The sequence below is a fragment of the Stigmatopora argus genome, chromosome 3, assembly GCF_051989625.1.
Source record: "Stigmatopora argus isolate UIUO_Sarg chromosome 3, RoL_Sarg_1.0, whole genome shotgun sequence".
Lineage (NCBI taxonomy): Eukaryota > Metazoa > Chordata > Actinopteri > Syngnathiformes > Syngnathidae > Stigmatopora > Stigmatopora argus.
Genome location: NC_135389.1, coordinates 13,425,459 through 13,450,700, shown reverse-complemented (window position 1 = coordinate 13,450,700; position 25,242 = coordinate 13,425,459). Strand labels below are relative to the sequence as shown.

At 40.2% G+C, this 25,242-nt stretch overlaps 2 protein-coding genes across 4 annotated transcripts in view; both read left to right on the top strand.

Annotated features, from left to right (window-relative positions):
- ano3 (anoctamin 3) overlaps nt 1-16,421 on the top strand; it is a 22,618-nt gene extending 6,197 nt beyond the window's left edge. Inside the window, exons 2-26 of the mRNA XM_077596058.1 lie at nt 1,091-1,297; nt 1,929-2,056; nt 2,166-2,321; nt 2,493-2,593; nt 2,676-2,720; nt 4,266-4,400; nt 4,508-4,614; nt 5,852-5,907; nt 5,992-6,113; nt 7,164-7,298; nt 7,493-7,589; nt 7,913-7,973; nt 8,864-8,946; nt 9,062-9,202; nt 9,596-9,760; nt 9,929-9,965; nt 10,042-10,153; nt 10,904-10,961; nt 11,173-11,270; nt 11,402-11,559; nt 11,642-11,794; nt 12,120-12,270; nt 12,350-12,539; nt 12,605-13,285; nt 15,172-16,421. Of these exons, the coding sequence (XP_077452184.1) occupies nt 1,091-1,297; nt 1,929-2,056; nt 2,166-2,321; nt 2,493-2,593; nt 2,676-2,720; nt 4,266-4,400; nt 4,508-4,614; nt 5,852-5,907; nt 5,992-6,113; nt 7,164-7,298; nt 7,493-7,589; nt 7,913-7,973; nt 8,864-8,946; nt 9,062-9,202; nt 9,596-9,760; nt 9,929-9,965; nt 10,042-10,153; nt 10,904-10,961; nt 11,173-11,270; nt 11,402-11,559; nt 11,642-11,794; nt 12,120-12,270; nt 12,350-12,539; nt 12,605-12,787 (2,879 nt within the window). The 3' untranslated portion in view covers nt 12,788-13,285; nt 15,172-16,421. The remainder of the gene's footprint in view (nt 1-1,090; nt 1,298-1,928; nt 2,057-2,165; nt 2,322-2,492; nt 2,594-2,675; nt 2,721-4,265; nt 4,401-4,507; nt 4,615-5,851; nt 5,908-5,991; nt 6,114-7,163; nt 7,299-7,492; nt 7,590-7,912; nt 7,974-8,863; nt 8,947-9,061; nt 9,203-9,595; nt 9,761-9,928; nt 9,966-10,041; nt 10,154-10,903; nt 10,962-11,172; nt 11,271-11,401; nt 11,560-11,641; nt 11,795-12,119; nt 12,271-12,349; nt 12,540-12,604; nt 13,286-15,171) is intronic.
- Nucleotides 15,173-25,242, top strand: fibina (fin bud initiation factor a). Of its 3 annotated transcripts, none has more exons than XM_077596055.1 (3): nt 15,173-15,303; nt 21,366-21,479; nt 24,123-25,242. In XM_077596055.1, exon 3 carries the CDS (start codon nt 24,158-24,160, stop codon nt 24,779-24,781), a length of 624 nt encoding a protein of 207 aa, XP_077452181.1. In that variant the 5' UTR covers nt 15,173-15,303; nt 21,366-21,479; nt 24,123-24,157; the 3' UTR covers nt 24,782-25,242. The 3 variants fall into 3 exon arrangements, with proteins under 3 accessions (XP_077452181.1, XP_077452180.1, XP_077452178.1); XM_077596054.1 differs by having other exon boundaries at nt 23,985-25,242; XM_077596052.1 differs by having other exon boundaries at nt 21,366-25,242.

The following is a 25,242-nucleotide window of genomic DNA, read 5'->3' as shown; positions in this document are numbered from 1 at the left end:
ACGTTAGGGAATCCCACTGAGATTAGCACCATGGGAATGAGTTATCACGTGGCCAGTGGCTGTGGCAACGCGCCTGGGGGTGCAGAGAGTATCAATACAAGCATCCACGCCTCCAAGGTCGTAGAGACCATACCTTACTGCAGGTAAAAGAACTTTGTGTTCCCATTGTAAAACAGGCAATCGCGCTCATGAATACTATATACGTCTGGGAGCCATACTGCCTTCATGGTTACACTGTCATTTACTTCCATTGTGGTTATTAACCTTTGCACATTTACGTTATTACTCTGGTGCACTTTTGCGGGCAAACTGACCTTGAAAATAACCTCACTGGTATTACTGTTATAGCTTTCTGTTAAGCTGGTCTCACAAGCATTAGATATTAGTGTGGAGTTCATTTTAGGAACGGTCCAACACTGTTGTTTCAACTTGCTGAGCTGAGCGATTGGATGGAAGGGGAGTGCTGACTGCCCTTTGAATGCACCTCCTCCGAGAAGGACGGAATCATCATCCTCATCATTGCAGTGACACATTAAATGGATGGAGGTCAATTGTCCTTCATCCATGCGTAGATCATGCAAACTCCCCACAGTGAGGACCAACCTGTGATCGAACCCTCGACCCCAGAGCCGCAAGGCCGACGCACAAACCACTCCACAACCGGCCTGCCGAAAAGAATCATCTTTAATAAATTAATTAACAAAAAAAATCATTTTTAAAATTTTGTAATAGTAAAGAGAAACTTTGAAAAAGCTGTTACTTCCAGGAAATTGCCAATGTTAGTTAGTGTCGACTGACATTTAATCAACGCTGGTACTATTCTAGCCAAATGCGAGTGTCCCGGGTTGCTTGCCCTTCCTTGTGACGCCGTAAATATTCATTATTGCATATAGTAGTACCTGTACTCCCCTGTGACACATTATATTTAACTGTTTTACCCTTTGAACACACTCAGATTTACTGTTCTCTCTGTCTAAGCAGCCGAACGGGACAGGTTTATGTAGACAAATGAATATTTACAAAATGATATAATAATCATGAAACATAATAATAATTCTATATTATGCCATGTATTCTTTTCACTCTCTAGGCATGCACACCAGCATCAGCGAGATCCTAAAGGAGAAGAGCCTGAAGCCGTCCCGCCGCAGTCTGCCCTGCCTGGCCCAGAGTCAAACCCACCCGCTCAACCTCAACCACTTTCTGTCCGTACCGCTGACCCCGGAGCCCAAAGACCGAGTGGAGGTTCTGAGTCAGAGCATCAGCACTTCCTGCAGCTTCCTGCCACCACAGACAGGTCGGTAGCATCACAAACACCAGCAAAATCCTGCCTCTGCTTGTTAAAATTTGTGTACTATTAAAGATTGCCTTGGGGGTGATAATGTGATTTTATTTCGTGTTTATGGTTTTTTTTGGTGGGTCTGATCAAAATACTTTACCCAGGAAAATGAACCCGTGTTTTAGGAGTGTGTGAAGTACCATTTTACACTTGTTAACTTCTACTACTTGTAATTAGATGTACGACAAATATATGGTAAATAAACGGGATCAGTTTTGAAACTCTATGTGACGTAAATTCTATCCTTCCAGCTGGTCTATGTCAAACCCAGCTAAATGCTTTAATGCTTAACTTTAATGTCAAGTAGGGGGCCGTAAAATAGTGTCCAATAGGCCACCAATTGCGCCCGGCCCGCAAGTTTGAGACCCCTTCTGTACATGGTTATTGAATGTTAAACTTTCAAAAGTCACAAGTTATAACAAACTGTCCTATATGAGTAAAAATACCTTGTTTAACAGAAACATTCTTTTTTTTTTGAAAGATTCTCATTTTAGCAGAGCTTGATTAGATAAATATTTGAATGTAAGTTGTATTGGGCCACCATGTATTGGCTGTGTCATTTATCGCACTTGGTGTGTGTGTCCTTCAGAAGATGGCAAGGACCACTACACGGAGGAGTCTGAGGCAACTCCATGTGAACCCAGAATAGACGGCTCACTTCTTCCCCGAAAACCCAGCACACGGGCACGGCTTGAGGCCCGCATCGATTCCGTCAAGGTAACGCACCCGCAGAATTCCTATTCACATTTCTAAAGAACACCACTGATGCATCACTTTTAGCATTCCTATCTCGTGTTGACTACGTCCTCCTTTTCTGCTGCTGCAGGGAAGAAACCCAACAGATGCATCAGGGCTCTTTTTCCGTGATGGTAAAAAGCGCATTGACTACATTCTGGTTTATAAAAAGTCCAGTCCGCTGGTGGAGAAGAGGTGCACGTTTGAGAAGAATTTACGTGCTCAGGGGTTAATGCTGGAAAAGGAGGTGATAACTTTCTCAAATATAAAAAAAGGGAACAACGTTTTTGTTTTGCTAGATAGGAGAATAATGTCAATTTATATTTATTGTACAATTAATGGCATGTTTTACTCTTAATCGTGATTTTGGTGCGTGGAGATGAATCCAACAATTTTGTGTTTTCTTCAATTCTAAAAGCCTTCCTTGACAAACAATGACATCATGTTCGTCAAAGTCCACACTCCCTGGGACACACTTTGCAAATATGCCGAGCAGATGAATATCCGGATGCCTTTCAGGTAACAAGGGATTCCAATGCACTGCATAATTTCTTTCATTGGTTGGGAGGTTCTCTAATGTGTCTCTATTTTCCTGTGGAAGGAAAAAATCCCACTTTACAGATTGGAAAAGCAAAACCTTGGGCAGGTTAGTCTTTTTTGTTTTGTGATTTTTATCTGACTGAAAGCTGGATGGTTAAATGACACTAAATAGATGCAAGGCCACGACGAGTCTCCATTGACTTAAGCCTTTGAAAATGCAATTGAAAATCTTGCGAAAGGCATTATTGTTTTGTCTAAACAATGCTTTGTAATTAAACTGTCCAATTATGTCAAACATCGCAGGAATGAACATGTCAGAGACTATTTCCACTGAACAATATTGTCATTCATCCCAATGTATTAAACAATCTATAATCTTTCACTCAAACAACAAGAGTGGCACAGGCTTATTTGCATCCTATTTTTAGAAAGATGCAGTCATGCTTTGAAGTGATGTTCGAGTGATGTCCAAGCTCTACACTCAAATTTCTGTCTTATTTCCATCGGCAGTCAGCAACAGCAATGCAGTAAAAATCAGCAATCTCCAACAAAGCATAATTGTAGTCTTTGATTTTGCCAATTATTTTCACATGAAAGTTTCCTATTAACCCTTTGGAGTGCCATCATTTAACTCTTTGGCTGCCATTAATGGTGCTAGAGGCAACCAGTCCTCCCAGTTTAACCCTTTCAGGGACAGTGGTCACAACTAAGGCTATCTAATCAACAATTTTGGTCACATAGGCCAAAAATAGTCACTTGACCTGTAAAGAGTTCATAAAAATGATCTGACATTATAGTTGAACTGAAGCATATTACATCTATATTCTGTGGATGGCAGTGTTGCTGGAAAATTGTCCTATTTGTTCTTTGCTGTATAGACTTTCCATCTTGAGAAAATAATGATTATTATCTTTGGCTCACAATCTTTTCCAATGCACTTGCACTTATATAAAAACTCCCAGACGTAAATATGCTTTCAGTGTTTACTAGTGGTGTGTCAATACCCCCCGTCCCCGGCTGAACAAACCATGTGCAGCTTGCTGCATCCACATCAATATTTCTACCTGCATACCTTATAAGAGACATAAACCTTGCATTCTCACAGAGTTCCCGTTTATATTCGTCTAATCAATACTAGGGTGGCAGCATCATTAAGTCATTTCACAACGCCTCGAGTTGAATGCAAGGCGGTTCACAGGATTGCAATATGAGTCTGGACTTCAAATGAAATTTGTTTTGAGTTATGGGGGTGATGAATATCACACAACGCCAAACATGGGTGATAGAACAGCCCTAGTAGGCACATTTATTGATAAAGACTTGTCAGAGAAGTATCTGGAAAGAAAATGGTTCTACCAAATAGGATGTTATCTGTTCTTGTTATTACTGGTGGTGCAGAAGCAGGTAATTCCAGTACAATTACTCAAATAATTTGTTGCCATTGATGACGCTCGCAGTTCAAGTAGACGTCTATTGCAGGAAATGACACCGAAAGACCAGCTTTTTGAGTCATGGTGTGTCTGTCTGTAGTGTGGATTGAGTTGCAATGTGCCAGAGTGAAAGTTAATGATCCACTTTCTAATGTCATAGCAGACAATCTTCATGTTAATCTGTGCCGTTAATCCCGTCCTGCTGCTCTCCATCTGTCCAGCCGCTTCCATCTGAGATGTCGTCAGATCAAGAGCTGGTTTCCCAGAAATCCCATGAAGCTGGACAAAGAAGCGCTGCCCGACCTGGAAGAGACCGACTGCTACACCGCCCCCTTCAGTCGCGCACGCATGCATCAGTAAGACAAAAATGTTGAAAGTGACCGTCACATTTGGCTGACCGAAATGACTGATATTTTCTCCCAGGGTCAATATTTAATGCATTTCCCAATTCATTTTCATCCAGCTTCACTATCAACAACAGGGCGACGTTTTTCTCCAACTCGACCAGAAGCAGAATAGTCCACCATGTTTTGCAGCGCACAAAATACGAGGATGGAAAGTTAAAAATGGGTATGATACAGACTAGAATTTACATTGCTCTCGTAAATGTATTCCATTGCCACTTTATTATTCATGTTTCATTCTGCCGCTGGTCAACACACCAAAACCATAAGAGAACTACTGAGTGTTATTAACACTTAAACAAATCCTTGGTTGTAATGCGCCATCGAGAACTTGGACTATCATTTTTGTCCAGCCTTAATTACAGCACCACTCAAAACAGAGCTGAGTATTCCCTCTTCTAATATTTACTCAGTGTAATTCATTATCCTGTTGATATCCTCTGGTATAAGAAAGTATTGTCCGTTTTATGAACCTATAGCTGACCAACCCACATCAAGTTTCTCCAGGGCCCCCTTATCACTTATTATTTGTGCACTCATTGGACACCATGCGCCAGTAACATTCTGCCTTAATGTCAATTTTATTTAGATTATTACATAACATATTCACTGTTAATGATTCTGGTAGGAGTATAATCCATCTGAATTAGAAGGGGCTGGCAGTTCCAATCAATGTCTAGCATTGTTCAAGGCAGCCAAATAGTTACTGAACCATGTTAATGATAATTCACCAGAATTTGTATGTCCGGTGTCATTTGAAGATGTAATTGCATGGTCGTCATAGTGGCTTTTGAGATGAGGAGTAAAATTCTTATATTTCTTAAGCAATTGGTCAAAAATGGCCCAAAAAATGATATAAAAAATAGTGTAAATTCAATACAAATATGTTTCCCTCTCTATTACCCCGTTGATAAAAGTAACTTTATATTTTAGATAAGCAATAGCTACAGAATTAAATTGTCTTGGAATGAATTGGAATTAAAAATAAAGTTAAAAAGTAGGATGTCTTGACAAGGAAATTTATCATAGTAACTATGTGGTTGTAAGCGATCAGTGACCCTACTTGCGTAAATGATGTCAGGGAACAACAGGGACCAATAACGATAGTAAATAAAACGTCGTTATTTTATTGTGATTAATGCCGTTGGAATCATAGTGTTCATTGCTGGATTTTACAAGAAGCATAAAAACTGGCGCAAGTTCTAATGAAACCATTGTTGAGCAAGTTATTTTCAAGTGGCTATTTAAAATTCATATTGTTCCAACACCTCTCCTGTTTAAGACTCACATATGATGATAAATTTGTTACGTTAAAGTAGCTTTGTTGAAATGGGCCCTTCACTGCAGAGGCGCAGTTCTTGACTGATTTAACACTCTAACCAGCGCATTTTATTGCACTGCAGGTATCAACCGGTTACTGGGCAACAACACGTACGAGGCTGCCTTTCCTCCACATGAGGTAAGAAGTTTCCAATGTGTGCGGAAAAGTGGTAAAAACTGCAGCTAATATACTTTGCCTTCTTCGGTTTTTTTAAATCATTAGGGAGGATACAAGAGCAGACATCCCATTAAGACCCACGGTGCCCAGAACCACAGGCACCTGCTTTATGAGCGGTGGGCTCGTTGGGGGATGTGGTACAAGTACCAGCCTCTGGACCTCATCAGGTACTCTACTTCTGGAGATAGTGAATGCGTTGGCAGGAGGATAATGATGATGGAGTTGCTGGCATAAGAGCTTGAGGAAAAGATGCTTTATAGGCGACGTGAGGGGACGGATGAGGGCAGTAAGTGGGTACAGAGGATGACGCGCTAACGGGTAGATTGGCCTTAGGTCCGGATTCATACAGGACAGTCCTTCATTTAAATGCCTCACCCGCGTCCTGCGCAGCAACGAGCCGGATGCTTTTTTGTCTTTCCTTTTGAATAGAATTGAATGCTTTTATTCTCATTATATAAGTATAATGACATTTAATGCTTCACTACAAAGTGTGCCAATAACAACAACAAACAAACAGACCCAAAAAAATAATGAATAATTGATAACAACAAATAAATAAGTTATACATAATAAATAAGTATCCACATAATAAGTAGTCAACAACATAAATAAGTAGGGAAGTGCACAAATAATAGCAACAAACAAACAAATGATCAGATAAATAATCAATACATAATAATAATTAATAAATAATAAAGAAATATGTAATAAATAAATAAGTAGTCAACTTAATAAATAAGTAGCATGGAGCCTTTGGAGTTTTAGTGCAGTACAAGATAAGTCTTGAATAGGTCCTCCTACTAGCGTTCTGATTTTTGGTTTTATGGAAATGTCCACCATTAATGAGGGCAGTAAGTCGATGTAGAAGATGACGCACTAACAGTGTCTTGCTAGAAAAGCTTGCAGACCAAAAGGAAAAGAAGATGTACTTCTGTGGCCTAATTATGAGCTACAGCTTGGCTTTGAGTACAAGAAGAAGCAAGAGACAAAGAGTAACCTAGTTTGCGTTGTACAGCTTCATCAGTTATGGGAAGATAGTCATTTGTCAAACACTGCCTGATACCAAATCACCAGATTAAACTCCTATTAAAGTCAGATGAGAGTGAAATGAGAATTCTTCTAATTATTCACATAAAATGTCGGTCACTTGTTTACATTTGGAAAATGAGCCAAAGCTTCACTTGGAATGAATATGCTTGTCTTTCTGTCAATGCCAGGCGCTACTTTGGAGAGAAAATCGGTCTTTACTTTGCTTGGTTGGGCTGGTACACGGGCATGTTAATACCTGCCGCTCTGGTCGGCGTTTTTGTCTTCCTCTACGGTCTCTTCACAATGGACTCCAGCCAAGTCAGGTCAGACATAACCTTTGATAGCAATAAATGTCCAGTCCATTTTGGCTGGGTGGATTGGCAGCGAATGAACAGCTTCCCTGTCCAAATGGAATGGAAGTCTTTTGCCGTCAATGCACGGCACTGAAACGTAATCGTTCATTTTCAATGTGAGGCAAAGAATTTATCTGCTTTATTATTTCTGCTTGTGCCTTCAGCAAAGAAATTTGTGAAGCAAACACAACCATTATGTGTCCAATGTGTGAGGAGACGTGCAAGCCGTGGACGCTGAGTGACAGCTGTGTCTATGCAAAGGTCGGCCATTTTTGTCTGAACCCGTTGTTCAGTGATAATACCACAAATGATGCCTACACAAATACACTCATGGTGAATTGACAGTTTATCTGAAAAATATTTACCTGCTACGGTAGGACTGGGCCATGTGCCAAGAAAATATCAATCACCATTTTTTTTTTCATACCATGCAATCTCGATTCTTTTTACGGTTATTATTTTGTTGTTTTTATGACTGGTATTTGTTTACAATGACATCTACAATTGTGTAAAATATTCATTGTTTGATCAGTGAGTGTAACAATGAAAATAGTACTACTACTAAACATCTTTTGTGTGTCAAGGTGACCCATCTTTTCGACAACGGTGGGACCGTGTTTTTCGCTATCTTCATGGCTATTTGGGGTAAGCCCACGCTTTGACTTTTTGGACTTTAAATCTAATGCGGTGACCATTATACTGCAGCTCTGATAGTTATATCCGCATTTTTGATGTAGCTTCTAGCCCTCATCCATCTTTCTACCAAAGTGGGAAATAATAACTTATGCCCTGGGGGAACTCTCGGCACAAAGTGTTCTATGTTTGGGCTAAATGAAGGCAGTATTAAGCTGGAGAGCCTAGAGTGAGTGGTTCAGCCTTCCTGACTGTGGTCCGTAGCTCAGAGTTCCGCATTAGGCTTTTGGCAGAGTAGACCAACAACCTAGCCAGTGCTTCATCACTGAGTGCACTTGAAGTCTGATGTGTATGTGTGTGTAGAACATTGTTTTCATAGAGGAAGTGATTCAGATTCTTAATAGTGGGGCATATTTATTAATCCAATTCACTTGCTCTGGGAGTGATTATTATTCATTTTTTTCATCTGATTCATAAACTCTGAAAATGACGTCCTCAGGTCCGTTCATTTGTTGTTGTATAGTTTGTTCATTCTTCTTCACTGTCAAATTTTATAAAGCTAAAGCCTTTTTCTGATCTATCATGACTAATCCACAATACATGGACATTCCTTATAGAAAAATATAGTTTGCAGGGAGCTCCTCAAATCACAATAGAGCTTTGAAAGAAAAACAACAATGGCTCCAGACAGAATTGTACTCATAGAACATTTGAACATTGGAAATGTATTTTATACATCAAAGGATTTTACGGATGAAACGAACACAATGGCCACAAACAGAAGAAGTGCGAGATTGAGGGTGTCTTGAGCATCAGATGCCCCCTTTGATTCCAGCGATAATTAGCGCGGATGGCATCTGTTGCTCTTTAAAACTGATCAATAATTTGTTGGTTCTACACAGCCACTGTCTTCCTGGAGTTCTGGAAAAGAAGGAGGGCCGAACTGACCTACGACTGGGATCTCATCGACTGGGAGGACGAGGAGGTCGGTCAGAGACACCCTTCATTTGCACATTGTTTAAATACGACACTGCTTTTGTGTTCTGCTAAAGGAATCTGCAGTTCAATAGTTCATAACCAGAATGTGGGATTTTTTACAGGAAGAGCTGCGGCCTCAGTTTGAAGCCAAATACTCCAGAAAGGAGAGAGTCAATCCCATATCTGGCAAGCCTGAGCCTTTCCAGCCCCTCTCAGACAAACTCAGTCGGCTCATGGTGTCTGTGTCCGGAATATTCTTCATGGTAAACCATTTGATCTCTCAATAATCTTCCCAGTGGGGATTTTCCTCTAACAGCCAGAGTGTGACGGGCGTGATATAATTTACCAGTTATGGCATTACATCACCACCTGCTGGTGAAAGTTGCATGTTAAAATAATAACGCTTTTGGAATCCCTTTTTTGGGGGACAAAAATCCTGATAAGTTGCCATATTTTTGTCATTTCTAACTGTGTCAGTCTTAGTCACAATTAAATCATAATTTGTCCATGAAAGGATTAAAAACAGATTGCCAGCTAAATGTTTTTATAGTCATCATAGTTAACGAAACACTCAGTGATGAGTAAGAATAATACCAAGTCTAAGTGTAATAGTATTATCTTTTTTCATGCAGCCTAATCAAATGCTGTCTGCTTAGATTTCCCTGGTCCTGACCGCCGTGTTTGCCGTGGTAGTTTTCCGCCTCATCGCCATGGAGAAGTTTGCGTCGTTCAACTGGCATTTTGTGAAGAAGAACTGGCAATTTGCCACCTCTGGCACCGGCGTCTGCATCAACTTCATGATCATTATGTCTCTCAACGTGGTGGGTGTCTCAAGACAAGCCATCATCTGCCACATTGACAGAATAAAGGCCAGCCAATGTTCCGACAAATGTTTATTGTGCTGGTTTATTCCGAGAAATGTCCTTTTCAAGACCAGAATTTTTTTGTGTGTGTGTAAATGACTGACTCTCCTTGCTGTTTCTTGTCAGGTGTATGAAAAGGTGGCGTATCTGTTAACAAATCTAGGTGAGCGAGGCACGCTCTCCAACATTGTTTTAGCTTTGGTACCAGATTGTTGACAAGCCTTTTCCTGCCCCTGCAGAGCATCCGAGAACAGAGTCTGAGTGGGAGAACAGTTTGGCTCTCAAGATGTTCCTCTTCCAGTTTGTAAACTTGAACAGCTCCACCTTCTACATTGCATTCTTCCTGGGAAGGTAGGCCAGTTGTCGTGAATCACATTTCCTGTACTTACAGTGAAGAAATGTTGGCGGCTACTAAGTGTTTACTTTCCAAATGCCTTGTCAGTAAATCTGCCAAAACACCCTTCATTTTCCTTGTCCATGTATAGTTATGTGAGGAAAAATTTTCAATAAATCATAGAGTAGTACTACATGATACATCAAGTTAATACAATATCACCCGAAAGGTACATTCCAGAATTGGAGGAGATTTTATGTCCCACTTCTCAAATTTTAACTCACATAGAAAATATTAAAAGTCTGTTTTCTGAGTAAATGTCTTCATCCCGAGACCAAATTTTCAAAACTAAGAGAAAACAATATTCTTGCTAACACCAGATAAATCTGAAGTCCACGCTAAACTGCATTTTTCTCTTCTCCCATGCCACTAGTTACCAGAGTTAAATGAGATGTTTGAGAATATATATATATATATATATATATATATATATATATATATATATATATATATATATATATATATATATATATATATATATATATATAAAAAATAAACCATGCAATAAAAATGTAACAATTGATCTGTGAGGTGATCTTATCCAAACTTTCATAGTTTATCACCTATTCATATTTTTTTTACGAATTTTAAAGCCAAAATGTCCTCCAATTTTTGCATGAGCCGTATGGTATTTACAAAAGTATTTAAACCTAAGCCCAGTTTTCCTCCAATTAAATATGATAACTCACCAGTGTCAATTTGTTTAGGTTTGCCGGCAGACCTGGAAAATACAACAAACTGTTTAATCGGTGGCGACTGGAGGAGGTAAGTACAAGCGTGCATTTGTGGCCGATTATATCAGCTGTGACTCAACCCCGATGCTTTCTTGTTTTTTCTTTTTAAGACATTGTTCCAATGACTTGAATTTTTTGTTGACTAATAGAACGATTCATCTTTTGCCAAGGTCTCAATTAAACCAGTGTTTTTCTAAGAGTACGTGAAATAGTGGTGTAAAAATGATCATTTCTTGTTCAAGTGTCACCCAAGTGGGTGCTTGATCGACCTGTGCCTGCAAATGGGTGTCATCATGTTTTTCAAACAAATCTGGAATAACTTCATGGAGCTCGGTTATCCGTAAGTCATATCTTATTATTCTTGAATTGAATTGAATGTTTTTATTGTTATTAATTAAATTGCTTTCTTCAGCGTTTGCTGACTATTTGTTGTTGAGTTGAGTCAGCAAGTGTACTTGTTCATTTGTACAGGTTGCTGCAGAACTGGTGGTCTCGTAGGAAAATGAAGAAAGGGGGCGGCGCCGCAAGGCCCAACGTGGAGACCAAAAGTCAGCTACCTCAGTGGGATAAAGACTGGAATCTGCAGCCCATGAACGCACACGGGCTAGTAGACGAGTACCTTGAAATGGGTGAATCATTATTGTACTTGTACAAAAGTGGAACTGGAAGGAGTTGAAATAATCATGAAAAGCAACTCTCGTCTCTCATCAGTCCTCCAGTTTGGCTTTACCACAATCTTCGTGGCCGCGTTTCCGCTGGCTCCGCTCTTGGCTCTGCTCAACAACATCATCGAGATCCGTCTGGATGCGTACAAGTTTGTTACCCAGTGGCGAAGACCCATGCCCGCCAGGGCCACAGACATCGGTGAAACTTCTGGATCTTTCTATTTGTTTTTTTAATGTGTTTACAAGGCCTCACGTGGCTGAGTTTCTGCCAATAACTTTATTTAAGTTGAATCCATTACAGAACAAACATCCCCCAGAGCCTTTCTGAATATCCTCAGGTTTAGTGGTCGTATTTGTCTATGTTCCACATAGGAGCGAAATTCCAGTCAGAGTTTAATGTTTGTTAGTCTCCAGTCTGACATATTTTTATTACTGGAATTGATGGACTGAATTATAAAATATCTGGTTTTAGTCCAGACACTGTTTTGTCAAGGCATTTGAAATATTGCTGGCGTGCTTGACAGGCATCTGGCACGGGATCCTCGAAGGCATCGGGGTCCTCGCCGTCATCACTAACGCCTTCGTCATCGCCATCACCTCAGACTACATCCCTCGCTTTGTGTATGCCTTCAAATACGGACCCTGCACGGACAGAGCGTACCGTCACGATGATGAGTAAGACTTCCCCGCCCCTCCAAAAAAAAAGTGTGAATCGTACGTGCAGCTGTGCTAAACATCTTGTTTCATTCTGCAGGTGTTTGCGTGGCTACATGAACAGCAGCCTGTCTCTGTTTGATATGAGTGTACTGAAGAACAGCAGCAAAGCCATGTACTGCAGGTACCGGGACTACAGAGCCCCACCTTGGAGCATGGTGCCGTACGAGTTCACTCTGCAGTTCTGGCACGTTCTGGCTGCCAGACTGGCCTTCATTATTGTCTTTGAGGTATGTCGACTCTTCTAAATCTGACAACCTCTCCGATGACTTCAATTGACGAGCCCTTTCCTCAGCACTTGGTGTTTGGCATCAAATCCTTCATCGCGTACCTCATTCCGGACATGCCCAAGGACCTGTGTGACCGAATGCGCAGGGAGAAGTACCTCATGCAGGAGATGATGTACGAGGCGGAACTGGAGCACCTTCAGAAGGAGCGCAAAAAGAACGGACTGCGGTATCACCACGAGTGGCCTTAAACCTTTTACCTTCCACGTTTCCGCCAAACGCCGTGCAGCCCTCCACTACCGCTTGCCTGCTTTTTCTGGGGTTTAATGTTGAGCAGATTCACCAAAGACTTCCCATATGACAGCCCCCACCCAGCCCCCCATCCAAACACACATACATTCTAAACTTGCTTTACCGTGAGCACTCCCTCCCTCGCCATCTGTTGCAAAATTGGCGCCGCTCTTATGTTCCGATTCCCTCCGCGATCCACCGTCTTAAGCCCCCTCCCCTCCTCCCACCATCCCTGCTGTGTGTCAAGGCCTCACTGTAATGTTTACTATGCAGATGAAGGGCTGCAGCGGTTTTTCTTGGTCAGCCATCTTGCACTCTCTCTCTCTCCTTCTGTGTGGCAGCTAGCACTCTCTCTGCATGTTTTCAATTTTCAGAACCATGCTAGTTCCTGCTCATTTTTATGCTAGGGTGAGCCCAAATTGAACGGAAGACGACTACAGGCTACGTTCACACTGCAGGTTAGGTTTTTTGTTTTTTGTTTTTTTTTAACACAATTCTCATTTTTTTTACCTTTACAAATACTATTTGTTCATGTTTTGTGTTACAGTGTCCGTATAATTTGGATATCTAGTCAATACGGATGCTAGCCTTGAACACATTCAACCGATACCTCATTAAAATGCAACAAACATTACATTTGTTTGACAAAACAGACACAAAAAAGGTGTCAAAAATTGTCAATAGGGAAAAGATGCTGTAGAACTAATTGATGCCGGCAGTGGTACTGAAATATGAGCATCTACAGCCAGTTCTCACAGTTTAAAAGAATTTCATCATGTTAGAAGTTGTGTTTGTTATTTGTTGCGTGACCACTATAGACCTATGGACCGCAAATCAGGAAACTTTGCACATAGTTGATACAAAATAAGAATAATTTTTAAAAATCATTATAATTATATACATTTTTTTAATCTAAAAATGTGTAAAAGAGATTCGCAAAGAGGTCAATCTAAAGGTTCGAAATTATTCCCTGTAAATGGCAAAAGAAGAGAACATAAATAATTAACTCAATGCACTTGAAGTCCAATCCCCTTTGACTGGGAGGGCTGACAGCGCCACCAGTCAAAATGGATTGGACGTCTATACTGGTTGTTTAAAATATGAATTTTACTAGCTACCACAACACATGCTCTGTGAATACTACTAAAAAAATTCGCCATTCAGTTAAATGAGAACGTTTTGAGCAAGAGTGTACACATCTCGGCACTAAAACTTACCCTTCCCTGCCAACGCTCCAAATGGATGGGACATCCATTAGCAACAATGGCAGCAAGTGGCTTCCCTAGCATCAACCCCTGCGGTCTGAACATAGCCTTGGTCACCCTGGAAGCATGCTGAATCTGTTTTGTCCCAAAATGTACTTTGCAAAACAATAGCACTCATCATGAAGATTTTCGCAAAGTCAGCCTAGAAAGCGCATGGTGTTGTCGTGGTGTCCCTTCTCGGTGCCTGGTTTGTGTGTCAGCGGGAGCTGCGTGTGTGTTTTTCGTGCTATTGCCCAGCTCGGCCGCCTTGAATTGGCGCCGTGTGAACCTTTTCGCGATATGATTGTGCCTACAGTTGTGCGCTGACTTCACGTGTGCCTGTTTGTGCTGCACGTGTGCTTTCAAGTGCAACGAGTCCTCTCTCTCTTGACTCCTTCTGTCCAAGAACTTTGTAGATGCTCCTGAGTGGGTTTATTTTGGACGTGAGTCAGACACACTTAGGTACCCACTGTGGTCTAATGCCTCTAAAACCACAGCGTCTGTTGGAACGTAACTCCCATTATGAGCCACATTCAGCTGCTTTTCCCACTTTTTACACTCATAGCCTGTTTTTCATTTTCTGTTGGAAGGACTGAAGTATGGTTGAAAGTTGGATCATTTGGACATACCTGTGGCTTGGATGTTCACTGCGTAGAAAACGTCGAGGCACACTTGCCCACTCACCAAAAGAAAAGCACTCGCACGTTCATTCTCCAGCGAAGAACGTCAGCCAGCTGCGGTTTGAGCGCCGCTGTGATGTTAATAGTTATAAAATTTTGAAATTCAAAGGAAAGCCGTCGGTCATGGACTGACACATTTGGAGGTTAAACCGCAAGCGCTTGTTGTAAACAGGAATATTCCATCCAATTTACAGTCAAAATATGTCAATATGCTCATGACTCAAAATACAAGAAAGTCAACAAAGAGAGAAATAATAGTATGTCAGGTTTTTGAGGTTGGGGGGGTCTCAGATTGACTCAACTCCCAAGCCAAGTTTACAATCAACTTTGGGTGGTTCGACCTCCAGGACGAGAAAATCAGTTCCTTATTTGAAAAATATGGACATCATCATCTTTGTCATGACTACTTTGTCATTACAGGAAAACATTACTTAAAGGGAATGAGAGGAGTCGGTTTGATTGGCCATGACGGATGTGGGTTGTGAGCCCGACAGATCTCAGATCTGATGGCATCCAATTGGAAAAACATGTTGACTACTCCCCTACAAATATGTAAGTATGAGTGCCATCCTAAAATCCTAAATGTTCCAAAAATTAAAATCATAAATAGATTCCACTAAATTGAACGTTGATGTCCGAGTTCCATGTAAAGCGGTAAAGCAAAACAAAAGATATTATCACAGATGGAATCACTGTCACTCGTCCAATCCAACAATATTTTTGCTGCTCTAAAAACTTTTCTGTCTTGTTATTTCTTGAGTTATGGGAAAAATCTTTCAATTTTCACTGGCAATGAGACAAGAATACATGAGGTTTTTTTTTAGTTGTACTTCAATGTGTAATGACAGCTAGGTTGAAACTCTTAACCCTTGATAGGGCGTTCATTGAATTTAATGCCTGCCTGTCTAATCCATTTTGTTTAATTACTCGTCTTTTTCAGACACACACTTTGTCCAGATTAGCACATTTAAGACTTTTTAATTATTCGACTCCCTTTGGCAGCGTCCAATCTGTGTTGACTGGGAGGAGGTGAATGAATCTTCAAAATCGCCGTTTGTTTGTTCATTTGTCCCTTCCAGTCAAAAGATTGGATGGCATCAATGGCACAAAAAGATAAACTTTCCCAACTAGTCTTCCCAGTTTAAATGATATGGACGTCTAGTCTTGCATTGTCATTAGCAGCGTGAGTTAATAGTAAATATTTTCTTATTTATTCTTTTTTTTTAAATGTAAACGTTGTTTATTTTTATTTTTTTAATTAAAAAACTAAAATAAAAGAAAAACTAGTGTCTTATTTAAATTATTTTTAATTTTCATAGCTTCACTGAACAAGATGCACGAATAAGCATTTTGTTCATATAAAAAGGGAATTTTTTAAAATGTGGTTTATTCATATGGTATTTCTCAAAATTATAATTGGTTAGAGGTTGTTTAAAAAAAAAATATTCCTGGTTAGATTTTATTCATTTAGAATTGTATTTATTCAGACAAACAGATATAATAATTAGGTATTAATCATTTTTGAAAATTATATAATTGAGACCTGGTGTTTTTGAATGTGAACATCGCATTTGGGGTGATGGAGCGCACATTATAAACATTTGATATACTTTGTAGTACAAGTGTGTCATTGAATAATATTAACATTTGGTAAAGTAAAGTTAAAAGTGGCTTTGTGTGAGTCTTTGTGAGGCTTTTTTTAAATTTCCAGCCCTATTAAGGGTTAAAAGCAGATGATTCCACACATTTTGAGAAATGAACCTTTTCTTATTTGCTCAAATGTCACATGAAGACAATGCTAACAAGGAATAGAGAGTAAATCATAAATGCTTTATCAATACTGTTGGAAAAATGATTTGATTTGTATTGTTCCTTTTTTCTTTTAAACAAATCACGTTGCCATTTTATGTCTGAATAATCATAATGCATTTACTATACTTGTTTTCTTATTGAGTTTTTGCTCCTCGTGCTGACCTTCAGATGTCCCGTCTGCATTTCTCAGGTGTCTTCTGAATGTTTGCTGATAATCAACTTTTCAATCGCATTTTCTATAAAACAGTCAATCGAAGCACCCACTTAAAGCATAGCTTTCTTTTTAGGGGGTTCAGATTCCTTTGGGAAATGTAATGTCCACTCTGGAAAAAAAACTACACAAAATATAGCATTCATGCTATTCTATCAATCCATTTATCTGAAATTCATTTTTAGTCAGTGGAAAAAAACTTTAGCAGTCATTTGGAAACAGTCCCGACGGATTCCCTGCTATGTGAAATCTATGCATGCTGTAATTCTTGTACAGTCCAGTTTGCATGATTTTAGTGCCTCCTTTAAGCAGCGCCGACATCAGTAAGTTTGTCTTAAACACATTTTTTAAGGGGATTTCAGGAAGACCAGAAAGGATTTGGTGAAGGGACAAAGTTTCATAAATTGTCCATATACTAGTAGTTTGTACATTTCAAAAATTAAAATAAAGAAAAAAATAGTAGGAGAAATCAAGCAAAATAGAAAGCCTGAAAATATGTATGGCGTGGCAGAGTGAAAGAGTTTCTCAAGTCTCATCCTGCTTTTGGCAATAGCACAATGTGGGTATTGTTATCGTAAGTAATAACAGCATGAAATTGCACACGGTGAAAATATGGAGTGAAATGTAGTTGATTAGCAAGTTGGTGCACTTACAAGAAAGCTTAGGTCATTCATTTGAATGGGAGACAGTATGCAACATGGTTAACTTCGTTCTTTGTTTACATGTAAAAAAAAATAACATTGAAAAATAAAAAACAATGTAACATAAAATAATTTGGATATCACACTTTTCTGTAATAAACCATGGATTGTACTTTCCAATTGAACTCTACCCTTGTTTATTTCTGGCTTTTTTTTCCTCACAAGGCCGTTTTATGTCTGAATTTTAATAACGAAGCCGATGCATTTGAAAATGGTGCATTTCCATGGAGATGCACGAAGGAAGCTTGGTCGATCAAAACGATTGCAATCTGGCCTCGGCTGCCATCTACGCTCAACTGGGGGATATTTGGGTTAGTGCTACTTCTGCACAAAAGTTGGGTAGATTCTGTTTATGGAGCAAACTGATTTATTTCTTTGCTCACTCTGCAATTCCAAACCACCATTCCATTTTTTCTCCTGATGCATGCCTATGCTGAAATAATGTTTTTCTATGGCAGAAATACTAGGGAAGAAATTTAACAGCTTTCCCCACACGCAGCATCAACATGTCTGCTTTGTTTGAAAGTCCTAAAGAGAAAATATGCTGACATTTCTCTTCTGCTTTTCGAGAAGTGCTAAGCTAGCAGAAGGATGGCCGCCAACCCTCCCACTTCAAATGAATTAGACGTTTATTGCTGTCAATGGCACTTAATGAGCCCTTGAGTATCTCTCACTTTTCCAGTGCGGTAAAAATTGAGTGCCAGGGAAAACTTTAATCCTTTAAACCATTTTCCATTTGAAATGACAACTTGAATTGGAAAAAAGCAGCAAAGTAAAGACAGATAGCAAGAATTTAAACCCACAGTTTTAGTACAAAATCCCAAATAATCTCCGACATGTCCATTGCCTCGAACAAAATTTAGAACTTGACTACTCATTCAGGAAAAGATGTGTTATGTCTTTAAGTGTGCTTCATAGCTCTTTTCCCTCAAAACTGTGAATTTGAATTGCATCCAGTGTGACACAATGACATAAAACAGAGCTCTTATTTCTCATTATCCAAATATTGTATTTTCTCTAAAAACAGAGCTTTCTTATACCTTAGTGTTGGCTTTATCTGTTGGAGAAAAAACACATTTTCCACCAACTTGTAATTTACTGCACTGCTAAAAAAAAGGTACTTTATATGTGAAACACGTGTTTTCCTCGCCACCAGAATTGTAAATAGTCTGAATATTTTTCATTTTTCCTAGGCTGCAACCCCAGTGTCACACACTATTTTCCTTTCACGCACCGCAAAGTTATTAGGTCACAGTGACTGTAAAGCTGAGGCGACGTGATTGATGCTACTGTACGCACAAAGAACACAAAGAGAGCAGCTTAGTGAGGAAATCATGGAGTGGAAACAGCTATAAATCCGGTTGAACACAAGTGAACAGAAAAAGATGGAAAAATCCGATATAGGGGGCAGGGCTGGAAAGGAGGATGAAATTCCATTGAGTTGGCTACCATTGACACGGATAAAATTCAAACAAATCTTACAACAATAACCAAAGCTAACATAAAATGCAGGTTCTAACGCTTTCATTCACTAATTTTTTTTTTTTTTTCTTCAGTGCTTTTGGTCAATATTTTTCGGCTCCCCGTTTAACATCGTCTTGTAATATTACTGTTGACGTGTTCCGTGATAACCAATATATATATTTTTTAATGAAATTAATTAAGAAGTGGTTAGCACGTCCGCCTCACAGTTCTGAGATCAAGGGTTAAATTTTCAGTGTGCACGTTCTCCATTTATCTGCGTGGGTTTTCTCCAGGTACTAGTTGGGTGGGATAGGTTCTAGCACCCCCACAACCCTTGCGAGGATAAGCGGAACAGAAAATGAATGAATTACCGTTAACAGATTGCCAGGATGAGCGGTATGGAAAATGGAAGATTCAAGTATCCATTTCGGGAAAAACTCAATTGGTTTAACCCCAGTGGCTTCCGACCTTCCTGTGTGGAGGTTACATGTTTTCCTCGTGTCTCTGTGGGTTTTCTCCAGTTACTCTGGTTTCCTCCCACATCCCGAAAACATCCATGGGTAGACTGATTGAATGCTCTAGACCACATGTGTCAAAGTGGCGGCCCGGGGGCCAAATCTGGCCGGCCGCATCATTTTGTGTGGCCCGGGAAAGTAAATCATGAGTGCCGACTTTCTGTTTTAGGATCAAATTAAAATGAAAAGTAAAGATGTATATTAAATTTCCTGATTTTCCCCCTTTTAAATCAATAATTCTAATTTTTTTATCATTTTTTTCTGTGTTTTTAGTTCAAAAATCATTTAGTAAAATCTAAAAATATATATTAAAAAAGCTAAAATAAACATTGTTTTAGATATATAAAAAACTGAATATTCAGGGCTTTTAATCCAGTTCTTTTAATCCATTTATTTCAAAAAAATCTAAATATTATATCTAAAATCCGGCCCACATAAAATCGAGTTGACGTTAATGCGGCCCGCGAACCAACCCGAGTCTGACACCCTTGCTCTAGACATTCCCAAGCTTTGAGTGTGGGGTGATTGGTTGTTTGTCTTGTTGTGCCCTGCAATTGGCTGGCAACCAGATCAGGGTGTTGCCCCCCACCTGGTGCGCGTAGTTGGCTGGGATAGGCTCCAGTACCCCAGTGACCCTTGTGTGGATGAGCAATACGTAAAATGAATGAATGTTCATTTAGAACTGGTTGAAAGCGAGATAATTCATTGCAGAGTTTACTCTGACAAATACAAATTTGCCAGTTTCTTGATTGAAAGTCAAGCAAAGAGCAACACTGTGGGCTTTTCGTGATGGGGACGAGGCACGGAGCACTTTTTAGGTCAGGGTCCCCGCGAGCCGCCTCGCAGGATTGATGTCGCTCGCACGGTATGGAAATAAAGTGCAGCTTAGCAAGGTAATCGTGGAGCCTACTGTTGTCATAACTATAAATCCAGCTGAAGCACAGAGGACAAAAAGGCACTACATCTCTTCACTTATTTCCTGGCTGGCCTCTGTCAACTTTATTTTCAAGTGCTCTTTCCCCAAAGAGTTTCTAATCAGCCTTTGCCAGTCCAAATTGGGGAGCATTTTATTTTCACACCGACCAGACATCTCAAACTGTGCCAGTAAAATATTCCATACTCTGTACATTTTTCACATCATTATTTTTGCGAAGCAGCTCTGTGGTTTTGTCTTAAAGGGAAAATGTTCGCTGAGTGAAAAAAAAAAGTGAGCGTTGATGGACGAGTCTTCCGTGCTTGGAGGAGCAGAAAGCAGAAAAAAAGGTCAATTGGTGAATGTGAGCCAAAGATGTATTAAATATTTCATTTACATATAAAAAATGGAAGTGGAAAAGAGTATGCATTCTCAGTTCTATTTTTTTTGTACATTTTTATTTTCAAAAACTAATTATTCTGGGGTTTTTTTGTGTTTTATATTAAAAAAATCAAAAAAGAGGGGGGAAATTATTTATTTTTATCTTTTAATCATGTTGTTCCATTTACAAAAAGAAAGGCAGTAAATACATTTTGAGATACGTATATATTTTTGAAAACTATAAATGGAAAACAAGAAATATTCAGTTGTATTTATTGATGTTTCTTCTAGATTTTTAAAAATGCTTTGTGATTACAAAATAAGTTGTTCATTTAAATTAAATTCTGAAAAAACGCAAGAATGGATCATTATTGTTTATGTATTTATAATCTTCATTTGAATTTTAGCATGAAACATGACGTTGACACACATGAACTTACTGTTGCGGGCCACACAAAGTGATGTGGCAGGCCAGATCTGGCCCGCGGTCCGACATTTTGACACCTGGGCTCTTAGCTTAAGGTTATTTCAGACGAGACGGCATTGACAGTAAACAGACTTTGTGGTGAGATAGTGTGTATTCCGTTCAAATAAAATCTTTGTTCTCATGTAACAAGCGTTAGGTCATCACGGTGAGTCAGCCACGTGACTCCCACGCAGCCTGCGGATTCATAGGCCTTCACCTCCCGCCGATCCACGCAAGAGGAAAACCCTTCGATGCCAGCTAAAAGGTATTTATATGTTCAAGCCTTCCGTAAACACACACACAAAATCAGACTTTAGATGGTCATCTAAAATATCCCCCTCAACTTACACTGTTAATACTTCCATTGCCATGTTATTGTTGAGTAAGCCAACAGATGAAAAAAAACTTCCCTGGTATTCCTATTTTTTCTTGCAACTATACCTGCTGTGTCTGCCATATGATAAAACCATAGCCGCACTAGTGTTGCCAACTCGCTGAAAAAAAATATAAAGAACATCTCATATTTCAAAGTCTGGGACACTCTTCCTTTAGATTTTTGTTGCTGTTTTTTTAAGATGTAAAAAGTGTTGTTGTTTTTTTTTAATTTGACTCAAACCTGAAGTAATTATGTGCATATTTAAGTGACATACGAATTTGCAAAACCAATAAATATGAGCAATGCATTTTAATATTAAAAAGAAATTCTATCAGCATCAAGTCACGAAGTGAAACATTCATTCAACATTGATTAACACCAAATATCCCACTGATTCTGAGACAAATCTGACTTTACTCAGTGAAATATGTTTTCTTTCATTCACTTCCTTGCAGGCCTCCATAATGTCAAACATATTTCTCGCTGAGAAACTCCCATCTTTTTCCTCCAAAAATCCAAACAAATGTCACTTCGTCTTGTTTTATCCGTGCGTGACGATACCAAATAAATAGGTCGGAGTTCAAAAGGAAGACCGAATTAGAAGACTTGAGAACGGCAATGCCTTGTGGGAAAAAAGCGAGGGATCAAAGACTCAAACGGGAAGTGGATAAAAAGAACAAGCCGGTCAGGAAACAAAGGCTAAACGGGGCATTTCTTGACACAAACCAGCTGATGAACTTGTCGATAGCTGATTTTCACCGCATTTGAACTTGGCAGGAAGTGGAGAGTGAGGGTGTTTCGTGTCAGCGTGTCAGTAGGCCGAATTGTTCTTCCACGTGTTCAATTACGTCATGGAATAGAGCCATGTTTTTCCCCTTTAGTCATTATGCGTAAAGTCAGGTTGTAAAAGCAAGGGAGTGACAACAATCCTCAGTCTTTAAGCGGATAGTTTTGTCTGCTTGGCTGAAAACAAGCGCGGGTAAAGAGTGTGGTGTTAAGACTGTGAAAATGTGCCTGTGGAAAGAAATTGTCGTCCAATCTAGCGGATTACAGAAGTCTAGCAGCAATATTTAGTCAGTCTGAGACCGAGACAAGACGGAGACTTTTGGGAGTAGATCTAGTAAATCCTGCATTCTTTTGGACTTTCCCCAGTCAAACGCTGCACGCAAGACTGATAGCAGCTCAAAGCCGACAATATACGGAATATTATTTCCAGTCTTGTGTTTACAAGTGACCATATGTTTCCAGTTTGCTGCTGACATGTATAGAGACCACCCTGTGATGATGTAATTATCCAGGCCAGGATATGCAACAGATTGGATCGCCGCCCTGGGATGTGTCCATAATATGACCACGTGATAGTCGCCGGGGTGCGACGCTTAAAGTCCCACCCTCATCATTTTTGCATACTAACGCAATTGTGTTCAAATACATTTAAAATGCAATTTTGAAGACACAATGACCCGTAACTCTTGAATTAAGTTTTTATACTCAAATTATTAGTGGCTTTCTTCTTATAGTACCTGACGACCGTGGAGTTTTTCGGTTGAGAATTACAATCAAGACTGGCTGATCTGTTGGTTTTATAACTACTCCAGATATTAGTTTGGATTGGAGCAATTTCCTACATGAACATTAGTGCTGCACCGATGGGACAGCACTAAAATACCATCATCGGTAGTGCTAAGAAAATAATGTGCTCATGCTGTGAAATATTGAACGATACCATACACGCAAGTATGACTCAGAATCGTACAAAAATTATCTTGGAAAGGGCCACAAGCGCTCCTTTTTTTACAGTGGCGTGTGTTTGTGGCAGCCATTTTGGGTAGGGACGACTGGTGATTGGGGAGTAGATCTTGAGGAATGCATATTAATCAAATCTGCATATTATTTCATATTAGTACTATGCAATACTGCAATACCATTTCAATACTGACATTTTTATATCGTGCCCACACTTGTTTTTCTTTGAGTTTGTTTCATTCATTTAGATTTTATAAATAATAAATATATTTATAATAATATAACAAGACAAAATAATGATGACCAATTAAATTATAAACGTAATAATAACTGCTAACATTTTAAAAATGAGCAAAATAGTGACTTGCCCTTTATAGGGTTAAAGGTCGTAAGTCCCAAAAACATTTGTAATTACCCCAAATGGTCACTGGCTCTATAAAGGGTTATAAATCATAAATGTGAAAAAAATTAATGACCCAAAATAGTTACTTACTGTATGAAGAGTTATAATTTGTGTCAACTTTTGAATAGCTGTCAACTGCAGTGACCAAATGTGAAAGTGTTAATTGGCGATTCATTCTCATTTCAACACCATTTTAACGGTTTTGCACAAGAAGTGAATGAACATTTTTTTCTCGGTTTGGTCAGTGAGTAGCAGCTTTGTTTGGTCAGCGCGATGACCAGAGCCCAAGAGAGGGGCCCCAGCTACGTTTCGCCTCCGAGCAAGGGGGGGTGGCTTTGTAACATGACTCTGGATGAAAAGCGTGCGCCCGGTCCGACTCGCAGCGCGCACACGCTGGCTCGCAGTGAGGAGGCGCACGATGGATCCTCTGGTGCTCGTGGCCCTGGCATTTCTGCCCGTCGTCTCGGGGGTGTACAGTGGCCCCCTGCAAGCCGAGATCTCCAACGGCACCTTCCACCACTTCTACGTCCCCGACGGCGACTACGAAGAGACGGAGGACCCGGAAAAGTGCCAGATGGTCTTCCGATTCTCAGACGGCTCCCCGTGCTCGGCGGCCGAGGAGGAGAGCGACGTGCTGGTGCGGGAGGATCTGATCCTCACCCGGCTTCAGGCCGAGGACTCGGCACGGCTTCTGGAGAGCATCGGGCGGGCCGTGGCCAACGACCTGGACGGGGAGGACACGTACGGCCGCTTCCTCCTGAGGGAGATATCCCAGATCGCCGAGGCTTTCTCCGGCGTGGACAAGTCTCTGGAGGAGCTGGAGGTCAAGTTCAAGCAGAGCCAGGAGAGCGAGCTGAGAGAGGAGCAACAGCTCAGCGGCTTCGTGCTCAAACAAGTGGGGGACGTCAGAGACAGCCTGAGGGCCACCAAGGACATCTCACTGGGGCTGAGGGACAAGCAGGAGCTGCTGTCTCTCATCGTTCGCAGCCACGGGAGCAGACTGAGTCGCCTAAAAACCCAGTATCTCAATCCGGGATTTTAGCCGGAAATCCGTCCACGGCGATAGACGTCCGATGCATGTGAAGCGGGATGGCCAGCAGTGACCATTCCATCGATCTATCGCAAGTAGGAGGCCGGTCCTTTTGAGGTGGGAGGGTGGTCCCACTTCAAATGGATCGGACGTCTATCACCGTCAAAGGCAGCCAGTGAGTTCACGTCTATACCACGTTGTTTTTCCTCTTTCGCATGAACCCGCCAAGCTATAAAAATGTTATTTCTTTGTGGAAACAAGTGGCAGGCTCCAGTGTCCTTTCTTAATTGGCATCTGCGTACTGTCACTCACCTCCCATCTGGAAGCATTTTACTTTAACCATAAAATATGTTTATGTCTCCTCTATGGACTCAATTTGTAACAATTTGGGCTTGTTTTAAAAAGCCTAATGATGATTTGTATGTATATTTGCTTCATACTAGAGTCAAAATACATAAAAGCAATTCCCTAAG

Coding starts and splice junctions, on each gene's coding strand:
- fibina (XM_077596054.1), top strand. CDS start 24,092: ATGAAAAGCGTGCGCCCGGTCCGACTCGCAGCGCGCACACGCTGGCTC.